This window comes from Clarias gariepinus, chromosome 19, assembly GCF_024256425.1.
Source record: "Clarias gariepinus isolate MV-2021 ecotype Netherlands chromosome 19, CGAR_prim_01v2, whole genome shotgun sequence".
NCBI lineage: Eukaryota > Metazoa > Chordata > Actinopteri > Siluriformes > Clariidae > Clarias > Clarias gariepinus.
Window position 1 is genome coordinate 26,913,510 of NC_071118.1, and position 12,378 is coordinate 26,925,887.

Genomic DNA, 12,378 nt, shown 5'->3' on the forward strand with positions numbered 1-12,378 from the left:
ATTCTCTAACCACCACTGCACTGGATGTACACGTAGGTCAGGTTTAGATACCGAGGACAGTGATAAGTGATGCAAGACATGCATAAAGGATTAAGTTTCTGTCCTCTGAAGGTCATGTCTCAGCTACCAGAAAATGTTATTGGAATGTTTGAGATGGTTTGAGCTTGCTTGGCGGTAACTTTTAAAGAGGAAAACACTTGGGGGTGTGACGTTATTGGAAAATAATCATCTGTGGATTAGTGTGATGCAACCCAACACGAACCAGAGTTACTGTTACTGGCTGAAATTGATTATTCTCCAGTTACAGCATGTCCTAAAGTGGTTTATTTCTCTTATAACAAGATGACAAATACAAATATTAGGAAAGAAGCAGCAATATTGTAGTAATGTTTATACAGAAACACATAATACAAAAAGAATTCCAGAAGTGTAATGCTGAAAGATTTACTATGCATGAAAGATTTTATGCCATCGGATTGTCTGATGTTATGAAAAATAACTAAATAAATTTTGGGATTTGCCCATTTTGTTGTAATTTTTTTTTTTTAGAATAGCGATGTGGGTTTTTATAGTTCCTACTTAGGTTTTAAAATAAAATCCCATTTTGTTTAATGCATCTGCTTTTTTCGATGTGCCTCTGAAGCCTCGGATAGATGTCCCATTACAGTAATATATTTTTAGCTGCAGTAAAGAAAGTGAGGAATCCCACACTACGCATATGTACGATGATACAAATATCAGAGACTCAAGGATATCTATAGCAACATATCTCTTTTGAAGTGCTTTGGCACACATAATATGTGAAAATAACCTTTTTATGTGCGAGTTATGAGAGCACGGAAGTGTTCACATTAAGGTATCAGCGGGATGTACTTTACAGATGGTTCTGGTGTTGAGATGAGAACTTGCAGGATGCCTATTTGGCTATTTAGAGGTAATGCTGAGCAAGAGAGAGAGAGAGGAAGGGAGGGGGAGAGAGGGAGAGAGAGAGAGAGAAATGGCAAAGACAAGAACCTAGCAACTTGTAGGTCTTCCAAGGGCTCGTGAGGTTATTGAGAAGGTGAAAAAATAAACAAGAAACAAAAATGGATTTGATGAAAAAAATTGATCCTGATAAGCAGGCGACTGGATTAGAAAGCTCAGCCATGGAGGAGGAGGAGGAGGAGGGGGATCAGAATATAAACGATGAATTCGAGGATTTGAGTAACAGGTGATTTACCAATTTGCATTAAAAAAATTAATTCTGTGAATTTTCTCAGATTTTCTAAATTATAAGAATCAAATGCAATGTAAATACAGTATTGTATTTTTACATTTAATCCCTAATATATTTTTCTAAAATGTGCGTATTATCAAATTGGTTTAAGTTTTATTTTCATTGTACTGTACTTGTTTTATATATATATATAAAACAAAGGTAAATTACTGTCATTGAAGAAGAATACTTTTTTTCATTAAGGATAATGTATTTTCATGTTGTAACATAAAAATACACTACTCATAAAAATAAAGGGAACAGTTAGTCCCAGTTTGACTTGAACACCTCTCATATGTGTATGCATGGCTCAGGTCAAACCAGGACTAAGTGTTTTTTTTGTTTTTGTTTTTTTAGCAGTATACTGTATATTGATATAATGTGAAAAAAATCATGGTATAATGTGAAAACCTTTTTATAAATTATTTATTTATTTTTATTTTATTAAAAAACGCTTCCGTAATACATAATTTTATTCTTAAAGTCCACCATATTGGTGAAGGGTGGATACCCAATGATACAGGATTGTCTGAACTGCCATGTTGAAAAGCTCATTGGACCATTTGGATTAGCTTAATGTGGAAAAAAAAAAAACAGCTGCAATTTGAAAGCAAAAACTAGCAGCTTTTAAGAATAATGCAAAAATGTTCATAACATTACTTAGGAACGCCTATCACTTCTTATTGTTTTTGATTTAATTAACATTTTGGTCGTTTAAACTGAATTGAGTTCTTCGATTTCTTCCAGTCTGAGAGCAGTAGTACAAGAAGATATAGTGAAGCCCAAGCTTCAGTGCCTGATGATGGATCCAGTTTTCTCAATGGTAACATTACAGAGCGAGGACAGCGGGATCCAATGGGAGGCGGCGTCTAGCCGCTGCTCTACACCCTGGGCTTCGGAAATCAGTTCTCCTCCTCCGGAAATCCAAAACGGCCTTGTTCCAAGACATTCAGCAAGTCCAGGTACAGAAACGGCGGGCAAGATCATCTTTGTATTGGACGAGGACAGTATGATCAAAAACAAAAAGAGAAAGCGGAATAAAGCACATGAAAAGCTACCAATGATAACAGATAATGTGCCAAGAGAACCAGATAGGCCAGCCATGGTGGAAGTCTCTGTTCCCAATGTGAGGGATGAGAAAGAAAATGTAGACACGGAGAAAGACTCGAAAGAAGCAAGAAAGCAACGTTTGTTCTGTCTGGTCTCTGAGGGATCAGAGATTCTGAACATTGTCGTGCCACCAAAGGTGTCTACAGTGGATGAGGAGGAAAGCAAAGGAATGGTGGATAACTTGTCTTACCTGGAAGAAACGCCTATTATTAAAACCACTGTGATCCCTGAAGAAACTGAAACATCTGAGAAGAGAGAAAATCTAGAACATCTTCAAGTTACAGTCCAGGCAATAGCACAGCCTTTACCTTTGCCCCCACTGATCAAGCCAACACACAAACAAGGTACATGTGAGGACTACTTTGAGAAGTTCACTCTCTTGGACCATCAGGCACCAAAAGGAGTTCCTACAGTAGACTCTATTGAAGAGCCTGAGACCACCACTGATCAAGAACTTTATAAGGGTGAAGATAATGCCATTAATGAAAAACCAGCACCAGAAGTTTCAGACGATTCTGCTTCTATCAGTGAACCGGAGATCACCAGTGAACATGTGGATGAGGTATTTTATGGAGGTGGACAAGATCCAGACTTTCAAAAAACAAGAAATGGGGGCAATAAAGGAGAGGAACAGCCAAGAACACCATTAAAGAAAAGTGGATGTGACCTTTTTGGTAGCCAGGAGACAATACTTACTCCCATTTTTCTGCCTGAAGGGCCTCAGAAAATCATAGATCTGGTTTTGTTGGAAGAACCAAAAGCCATGGCGTTTATGTACTCTGATTTGTATGCAGATGCTGTAGGAAACAGGATTAAGCAAGACGATACAGAGAGCATGACTTCAGAGAAGTCCTTCCACAGCCAAGAGTCTGACATTGAAGACAGAGGCTACTTGGAGAAATTTGTGCTTAAAGATGAAACTCCAGTGACTCAGACGGACGCACTACATGATGCCTGTAAAGAGGATGGCGTTAGGATGTGGTCACAGGATGCATTTGGCTTCACACAAAATAACAAGGATGACACAAGAATGCCGGAAGATGTGGATGAGGTCACTGATTTCTTTAGGGATAGTGCTAACTCTTCCCCATGTGAACCTATCCAGCTACGTCAGGTAGAACCAGAAGAAACAAAAAAGGAGACTAAGACTCGACGTGTGGTTTTCAAGGATGAAGAAATTGAAAGGACACCTGAAGAGGACACAGACATCGCGGAAGCATTTTTACCACTTGACATAAGCATGGATCCACTAGCAATGGAGACAAGCTCTAAAATTAAAGACTACAAAGCTGTCATTACTGAATATGCTGCCAAAACTTGTGCAGCCACACCAAGCAAGTCAGAAAAAATTAAGCCTTCCTCCAAAGCTAAACCTCCAAAAGATGCTTTCATCCCAGTCCATGTTCCTCAAACCGTAAAACCCATAATGCCTCGTCACAAACCCTTCCTGGAGCTGACTCCATTGCTTCCAGTAGAGATGCAGGAAGAAAACAAAGAGAAAAAGGTGAACCCAAAAGAAAGAGAAAAAAGTGATAAAGTTAAAGGCACAGAGGTATCAGTAGACACTCAGGACGGTGGACACTTCACCCAGCAGGAGGCAAGAGAATCTGCCCCCATACTCCAGCAATGCTTATCAACAGGAACAGAGAATACCAACAGCACCAGCCTCGCTACTAACCTGAGTCACCTGGGTCTTTATGATGCTGTCGAAGTTGATAATGAGACTGTAGGTATTCCAGTGCCATAGGTTAAAAATTCATGCTAGAAGAACCTTGATCTGTGTTTGTTCACAAAAACACTGCCTATGTAGAAATAGTCTCTTCTGTATTTACCTTGTAAATAGTTCAGTAACCTTTAATTCTACATGGACTGTGCAAACCTTTTATACAAAATCTGCAAAATAAAACAGAGAATTTCATTAAAATTCTTTTCAAATTTGCAAAATGCTTTGTCTGTTGATGTGAACCAAATTCTGGTACCAATTTCATTCACAAAATAGTTTAAAAACATGTTATTGTACACATAGTTCAGAGGTACTGGTAAGAATTTATTAAAACTACTTTCAATCCTGTTAATTACAATAACTATCGGTCATCAGTTCTGCCAGTCAGGGTTAATTAGTTCAGTCGTGGAGGGATATCTGCTGTGGAGAAGAAAAAAAAAACAGAACAATAAATAAACAAATCATAATCTGTTGATAATAAATTGTGTATGGAACTGTTGTGTAAAAGCAATATTACACTCGAGGTTGTGCTTTTGTACTGAATATGAGCACAGTTGTGATACAGTGGAACCTCGGAATACGAATTTATTTAATAAATAAAGTTCTTAAGGCGAAAGTCTGTATTGCGATACAAGTTGTCCAATACGAAATAATGTAAATAAAGACAATCTATTCCACCCACTGAAAAATATTACAAATATTTAAAAAATTAAATTAAATTAAATTTAAAAAGCGTTAAAAAATCATGTTGCTTTGAAACGCAACATTGATATCATGGGTTGATTTTTTCAACTTAGCTTTCGCTGAATTAAACTGAATTGTTAAATTCGTAAAAACAAGTGTTGAATGGCTCCCGAATGTACACACAACTATAGTCGGCGTTCAAAATTGAAATTCTTAAGGAGCTCTCTCAGAGGGGAGGGATGAGAGGTACTTCGTGCTCCCACATTAATTACGGCTCTACAGCCAATCAGGGGCGTCTGTGAGTTCACGCAAGCGGAAGAGGCGGATAGCACTGTCCGTGAGTGTTACGCGGCCCCAACGGTGCGTGAGATAGCAGTTCAAAAAGATGCGGTTGGCTGGCGTCACATGGTTCGTACTGTAGGTAACACGTGATAGTCTTCGGGGAGGAATTGGACACTGCTAAATTAGGGACAAAATCCCCCCCACCAACCGAAAAAAAAGTTCCACTGTATCTTTAGTGCTTACAACTGCATCTCCAACATCTCTTGTGATATCGCTTAAATATACAACTATATATAATATTTAATAAAAAGATTTTCAAATACATATTCTTCATTTATAAATACATTTATACTACATTTTGCAGCTATAACAGTTTCTACTCTTCTTAGAAGGCTCTTCACAAGATTTCTGTGGGAATTCCTGCCCATTCATTCTGTAGAACATTTATGAGGTCAGGCACTGATGTTGGACAAGAAGGTCTGCCTCGCAGTCTCCGTTCCAGTTCATCCCAAAGGTGCTTGATGTGATTGAGGTCAGGGCTCTGTGTTCGGGCCGGTCAAGTTCTTCCACACCAAACTGATCAAACCATGTCTTTGTAGACCTTGCTTGTGTTGCTCATGTTGGACTAGAAAAGGGTCTTCCCCAAACTGTTTCCACAAAATTGGAAGCATAGCTTTGTCCAAGATGTCTTGGTATGATGAAGTATTAAGATTGTCCTTCACTGGGGATAAGGGGCCAGACTGAAACACCTGAATTTAATATTTAACAGGGCTTAAAATACTTTTGTCCATATAGTGTGTCTGTCTGTCTATCTATCTATTTTACAATTACTTAATAAATGCAATTGTATTTATTGTAAATGTATTCTCCATATTATTCCAAATATATTTATAGATAAAAAAAAAACTTTATCATAATATCTACAAGATTAAAGATTTATACATTTTGCATCAAGTGTTAACGCGCAAATTCTTGCGACATCAACATTTAAGTGCGTTCCACATGGACATTATTTTGGACTTTGACATAGAGTCTTCAGAGATAGTAAGGACATACCATATATTTATGATCATTTACAAAAAGGACATCAGCCTTGACTGTGGTCCCGGGTCCCTGGGATAACGGGTGGGATTTTTTATATATATTTGCGTACGGGTTAACTCTTATATACAAGCATAGTGCACTAAGTAGGGTGTGTTTGCTCGCCATTTTATGCTCTGTAAAGTGCTGAAGGGTAGGAGCGATGGGGCGATTTAGAATTCTGTCGCGTTCCTTTGAAAAGTACGCGTGCTCAGTGGCGGTTTTCTGTCACGTGGTTGCTTCTATCCAATCAGATGCACAAAATCACATTTATTCGCGCGTTCAAAAGTTTTTTTTTTCCTCGTGAAAAAGTGCTCGTGCGGCTTGGGCGAGAACATTCCATCGAAAAAAAGACATCCTTCCAACCTTTGGTGATTAAACCGCCATGGCTCACAAACAGATCTACTACTCTGATAAATACAACGACGACCTCTATGAATACAGGTAATGTCAGAAATAAAGTTTTTTTTTTAAGGAAGAACGGTAAAGTGTGATTAGCATGTGAATGTTGTTAAACGACCCGGAATAGCTAAGGCTAGCTGTGTGAGATTTTCCACCCTGAGAAAGTTTGTAATATCGTCACCAGGTAGCGTTAGTGCTACTAGTTAGCGTCTCTCCGACTAACGGTTAAAGTTGAACTTATTAGTTGTTTGTTAATATTTCTCTTCTCTGAGGTGGGGATAACTCGTTGCTTCTCACAGGAATTAAGAAAAATAAACATTACAGAGTCGGGAATAAGTGTTTTGTAGTTAAATATGTTTAAGTTAAAATATTCTGAAGTAAATTTCGAGGTTAAGCTAAAGGCTAACTGACAGAGTTAAGCTAAACTAATTTGCTGCTGTGATTTGACCAAAACATCTTATCGCGATATGATTTTTTTGATGTGCATCATGATAATATAGATTTTATTTAAGACTGCTGGGGGAAAAAAACCTCTAATAGCAGTTTGATAAACCAGAATTTTAAGTTAAGAATTAAGGGTTGTCAAAAAGGTCAAGGTTTTGGAACAAAAAATGATTTTAATAAGATTAACCTTTGAGATATTTCTTGATTTTGAGAAGTCAAGATTTGAAAATTTGGACGTGTTAGTAGTTTGAGAATTCAAGTTTTTTTTATTAATATTTAATAAATACATTTTTAAACAAGTCAAAACATAGAGTTTTGGAAGATGGGGTGAGTGCCAGGGACCGGTGAGTGCCGGCGCCTGGGGGACGGGGTGAGCCACGGGGTGAGTGCCAGGGACCGGTGAGTGCCGGCGCCTGGGGGACGGGGTGAGCCACGGGGTGAGCCACAGTGCCTGGGCCACGGGGTGGGCCACGGGGTGAGCGCCGGTGCCTGGGTTAGGCTAACCCTAAGTCACAATCTTTAGATTTCAAAACAGTTCTGAGAAGTCAGGAGTGAGAATTTAGGGACATCAGAAGTTTAATGTTTAAGATAAAAATAATAATAATTTAAAGTCAGTATTTTTCGGTAAGTTAAAGCATGCTTTTAAGAAGTCAGGAATTTTAAAAAGTCAAACATTTAAGATGCTAGGCAGCAAGTTAGAAAACTGAGATCATACGGTAACCTTTTTAGATGATAAAAATGATTGCGATTGTAAGTAGTTTGAGTTTTTTTTTTTTTTTTTTTTAGGCGTTTAGTTTTTCAGGCTGTTATCAGATAAAGGCTCCATGGTGATTTCACCCTGGAACATTTTTATTTATTTCTTTATTGTTAATAAATGAAGTAATAAAAATATATACATATGTCTGTGTGTGTGGCACGGTTGCTTGCAGGTTAGGACTGTTGCCTTGCACCTTTCACGGCAGGTTTGATGAATCAGTTTATTGGACACTTATTATAGCTATATTTTAATAGTGATTGCACAAGGCCTTGTGTCCTTGCTAATGAGACTAATCAGAAAGAAGTCTTTAGATTGCTAGGGAGCATAAAGATTGGACAGTAGAGCAATGGGAAAAAGTCATGTGGTCTGATGAGTCCACGACCCCATTTCAGAGCGATGGGTGCATCATTTCTTGCCCTGATGCACTCATTATGCATAATCTGGAGGCGGTGTTGTGATCTGGGTTTCTTCAGTTGCTCAGTTATACACTCAGCAATGTTATGTGGCAATAAAATAAAGTCAGCTGACAACCTAACACGTCAGATCTATTGAGTTTTGCTTCCTTGATGTTACAGCCATATTCCAGGAAGAGTGTTTCTGGGAGTATGTGGAATCCTTTCACGAGTGAACTGGACACCACGTTGGGCACCGTAATCATGGTTTAAATCAGTAAATGCTAGTGTGTGGCTGAGTCCAAAAGTGGCTGTTTGGAACAACAATGGAATATTTCAGCCCCAAATAGTAAATAACATAGCTGTTCAGATTTTCTTCCAAAAGATTTAAAAAAGGCTGAATATTTCTACAGGAGAAAAAATACTTACAATGAAGTCTGAAATCTAACTTTTAAACAGTTAATGTAATCATAATCAGATTGTGATTGTAAACTAAGTTTTTAAATGTCTGTGATATTAATAACTAGTTTTCTGTCATTGTATTTTTTAGGCATGTTGTTTTGCCACGGGAGTTGGCTAAGCAAGTCCCCAAGTCGCACCTGATGTCTGAGGACGAGTGGAGACGGCTCGGCGTGCAGCAGTCTCTCGGATGGGTGCATTATATGATTCATGAACCTGGTCGGTATCACCGTGGCGGCTTTCATTACAACTTTTTTTTTTTTTTTTTTACTTTTTAAGTCAGCGCCACGATACGTTTGAATGGGATGAAACTCGAAAACACTTCGAGTGTCCAACTGTCCGTCACACCCATATGTTTCCTCTTTTGCTATTATACTAAGCTCAACTTTTCTAAAAAGGCTGTGGGGATAGTGCTCACTCTGCATGAACCTTATTGAGGTCAGGCACTGATCCTGGGTGAGGAGGCTTCAGCACCAGTTCATCCCAAAGGGGTCACTAAAGTTAAGGAATAACCACATATGGGTGTACACATACTTTTCCCTGTATAATTTTAAAAATGAGGGGGTAAATAAAATTAGACAAAGTCTGTCTGTTTGTAAAAGTCTTTTTTTAAACTAGCTCAACATCTGGTCCAGCTAATTAAGTGAACTGTATATGAGTGGATAAGCTGCATAAGAGGAAAACAAACAGTGCTGATTTGTGTTTACCGAACTGGAGTTTCTGAACTAAGACCAGTTTATTTATCGTGTATGTTCAACTCTGCTACAGTGAGGTGAAATCATCTCTCATAATAAAAACATTATGGTAATGAAATCCTTACTAAACAATTCAGTTTTAATCATCAGCTCTTACCATCAAATTACTTTTTTCAAATATTGCAATGATTTCATTTAATAAATTTACCCTGGTTTGAATTTGTATTATTTTACCGAATTTAAAAAGTCACTTCCTGTTTATCCTTTTCCTCCAGAACCACACATCCTGTTGTTTAGAAGACCGCTTCCAAAGTAGTAATGACCGTGAGACCCTCTGATTCTCTGGAGCCTTCCTGCGGATTATTCTGGTATTCAGTGAATACTTAAAGTGACCTTTAAGATTACGACCTCCTGTGCATTTAGCTGGATTTTTCTCAGCGCTTTACGCTCAGTCAGAGAATCAACCACGCAAAACTGTATTACATCGTTTTGTTTTTGTATGTTTGTTTTTTTTAAACAAAAATGGGAATTAATGTCAGTAAATGCTTCTATCTAGTTAAAACGATTGTTCTTTGCTGCAACCTCATTATAATGGAGGATTAAAGATGATTGAGAACTTTGTTTTCTTTTGTACCGCTTTGTAGTTAATGACCTGAGGTGCACATTGGCCAGGTTCGGAATAATACTTTAAGGAAGGAAAAGATTTACTTGATCGATTTAACTTGTGATGGATAAAAAGTTCTTGATTTGATTACTAAACAAAGCACTGCATTGTGGCGAGAACTGATTTTTGGAGTAAAACCACATTTTTTTTATTATTATTATAGGAGAAAAATGGTGCCACACAAGTGCCATATAAAAAAAAAAAACTGCTGTAACGTTGTAGGGATTAAACTGTAAATGTTGATGCTTGTGTACAAACCGTTCTACATGCCCAATCACATGCAAAGGTTTGCTGTGTGTAGATGTGCCTTGTAGTGCAATCGGTAGGAATCATTTTAAGGAAATGTTTCAGTAATGAGATATGACTGCATTTTATGTTGCCAAGCATTGTGAAACCAGCATGTCTTGTACAATCTAATAAATATAAATCTTTTTCATATTGAACATATTGTTCAAGAAAATCACTTCTTGTCATTTATCATGTTATTCCCTGCCACACCAGAAGGTGGCACTGTGATGCCACTGATATTAACAGATGAGTTTAGATTATGGGTGGAAACTGGAGATGTCTGGGGTTCAACTTCACATTGGCTTTCTGAATTTACTTTATGTCTTGACCAGTTAGTCCAGATTAATATTCAACTGTTTGGAGATGTCTGTTTTATGCAATGCTGTTAAACCTTTAGTTCTGCTTTCAGTGCTTTTGTTTATACACTATCAAACCTCAATTTTAAAACTGTGGCAATACACATTTTTGGTTTCTTCAAATTGTCATCTAGTAAACCACTCACTCCATTGCAGGGCACACACATACAGTGTATATTCACACACTACAGGCAATTTGGGAACGCCAATTAGCCTAACCTGCATATCTTTGGACTGTGGGAGGAAACCAGAGTACCCAGAGGTACAAACTCCATGCATACTGAGACAGGACTTGAGCCTGGACCCTCGAAGTATAAGGCAACAGTGCTAACCAGTCTTATCTAGTAAACTCATTTTAATTATTTATTAAAAGTGTAATGCATTTCCAGTCTCAGTATTTTCATGGGAACCCAAAGTAAATGCAAAGAAATATTTGTCTTGTTTAAAAATACAAAAAATGTTTTACTTTGTTGCAGCATGTCAAGATAGAATTAGAAAAAAAAAGTAAAGGACAACTCTTAATTGGATCTGAGGAAAAATAGATCCATTAATAAAATTGATTTAAAAAAGTAACTCTGTGTCCAGTTTATTAGATACATTCATTAAGCAAGTCATAATAGTGAAAGATCTACGGATATTTACCCTTTTTATGAGTGTAGGCAGGAAACAGTATAGTATTAACATAGTTGTAAATGATTTGTAACTAAAAACACTTATAAAACAAAATTTGTAAGAGAATATGAAAGTGAGGCCACCCTATACAAGGTTTATACTTGTACTTCCAGGTGGTTAGTATTTTTTATCATTAATAGTCTTCTTGATATATTCTCTGAATGAAAGAAAAAGGCATTAACCCATGTTTTACTTGAGATTTACCAGAAGGACCTTGCGAGTGTAGTCACCAAATTAAATTTTTAAACACAATCTGAATTTTTAAAATAAAATTACACAGTCCTCTAAGATGTCAAGTTTTAGGAGGACATTTTCTCTTATCTTTCTAATCACTAAATCCAACTCAAATCTGAAGTAAAAACAAAACCAATGCCTTTGTAATACTGATTGCGTTTCATGAATGTTAGGACTCGACACAAGTCTAGAGACTAAGTCTAAAGTTATGTTATAAATCTAGATTTATAACTTTTCCACTAGACCTGTATGTGTGTATATATAAAAAAAAATTCTCTCCACATAATTAAAATCTGTAAATTAGCCCCGCCCACTGTTAAAATATATATATATATATATATATATATATATATATTGAAAGGCCTCTTATGATGATCTATTGGAACGGAACATTCTAATTGCAGTTCCCATTCCAAGCAGCAGAGGGCAAACCTGCTCCTAGAACCAAAAACTAAATGTTTGACTTTATCAAAGTATTAGGCCTTTATTGAGATTTTAAAAATACTTTAAACAACTTGAAGCTTAAAAAAATTACATTCCACACAGACATGATATGATGAAAAAATAAACATAAACACATCCTCTTAAGTGCCCTTTTGTTAAATTGCACACAAGTGAATATAAATTTACGGTACCACCTCAGTCAGGGTTCGACCCAAACCGGTCTCTACATCACGGCCTGAAATCATTTGACTTTCTTCATTTCAAATGTCTGGCTCTATGAAAACACAGCAGACTGGAGACTTTTTATTCAGTGCACATCCTCCAGAGAGGAAGAGAGAAAGTAAGTGGATGTGCTGGATTTTCCTGGCTGGAGTAGAGTGTGTGCGCGCACACACACACAGACTCATGATGGTCTGGAAACTCATCCAGAGATAATG

General features: G+C 37.3%; 2 protein-coding genes across 2 annotated transcripts; both read left to right on the plus strand.

Moving 5' to 3' along the window:
* Positions 1–997: 997 nt before the first annotated feature.
* On the plus strand, positions 998–4,289 carry si:ch1073-398f15.1 (cardiomyopathy-associated protein 5). Its single transcript, XM_053477964.1, has 2 exons — positions 998–1,210; positions 2,003–4,289. Exons 1-2 carry the CDS (start codon positions 1,086–1,088, stop codon positions 4,110–4,112), a joined length of 2,235 nt encoding a protein of 744 aa, XP_053333939.1. The 5' UTR covers positions 998–1,085; the 3' UTR covers positions 4,113–4,289.
* A 2,141-nt stretch (positions 4,290–6,430) lies between these two features.
* Positions 6,431–10,390, plus strand: zgc:86839 (Cyclin-dependent kinases regulatory subunit 2-like). The gene is made up of 3 exons (XM_053477965.1): positions 6,431–6,578; positions 8,680–8,807; positions 9,559–10,390. The coding sequence occupies exons 1-3, from the start codon at positions 6,520–6,522 to the stop codon at positions 9,597–9,599; spliced, it is 228 nt and encodes a 75-aa protein (XP_053333940.1). The 5' UTR covers positions 6,431–6,519; the 3' UTR covers positions 9,600–10,390.
* The last annotated feature ends 1,988 nt before the right edge of the window (positions 10,391–12,378 follow it).

What these genes read in the sequence shown, in the direction of transcription:
- si:ch1073-398f15.1 (XM_053477964.1), top strand. Translation starts at nt 1,086, where the DNA reads ATGGATTTGATGAAAAAAATTGATCCTGATAAGCAGGCGACTGGATTA. An exon ending in TTCGAGGATTTGAGTAACAG is followed by an intron (nt 1,211 to 2,002) that starts GTGATTTACCAA and finishes GATTTCTTCCAG; the next exon opens with TCTGAGAGCAGTAGTACAAG.
- zgc:86839 (XM_053477965.1), top strand. Translation starts at nt 6,520, where the DNA reads ATGGCTCACAAACAGATCTACTACTCTGATAAATACAACGACGACCTC. An exon ending in GACGACCTCTATGAATACAG is followed by an intron (nt 6,579 to 8,679) that starts GTAATGTCAGAA and finishes TGTATTTTTTAG; the next exon opens with GCATGTTGTTTTGCCACGGG. An exon ending in TTATATGATTCATGAACCTG is followed by an intron (nt 8,808 to 9,558) that starts GTCGGTATCACC and finishes CTTTTCCTCCAG; the next exon opens with AACCACACATCCTGTTGTTT.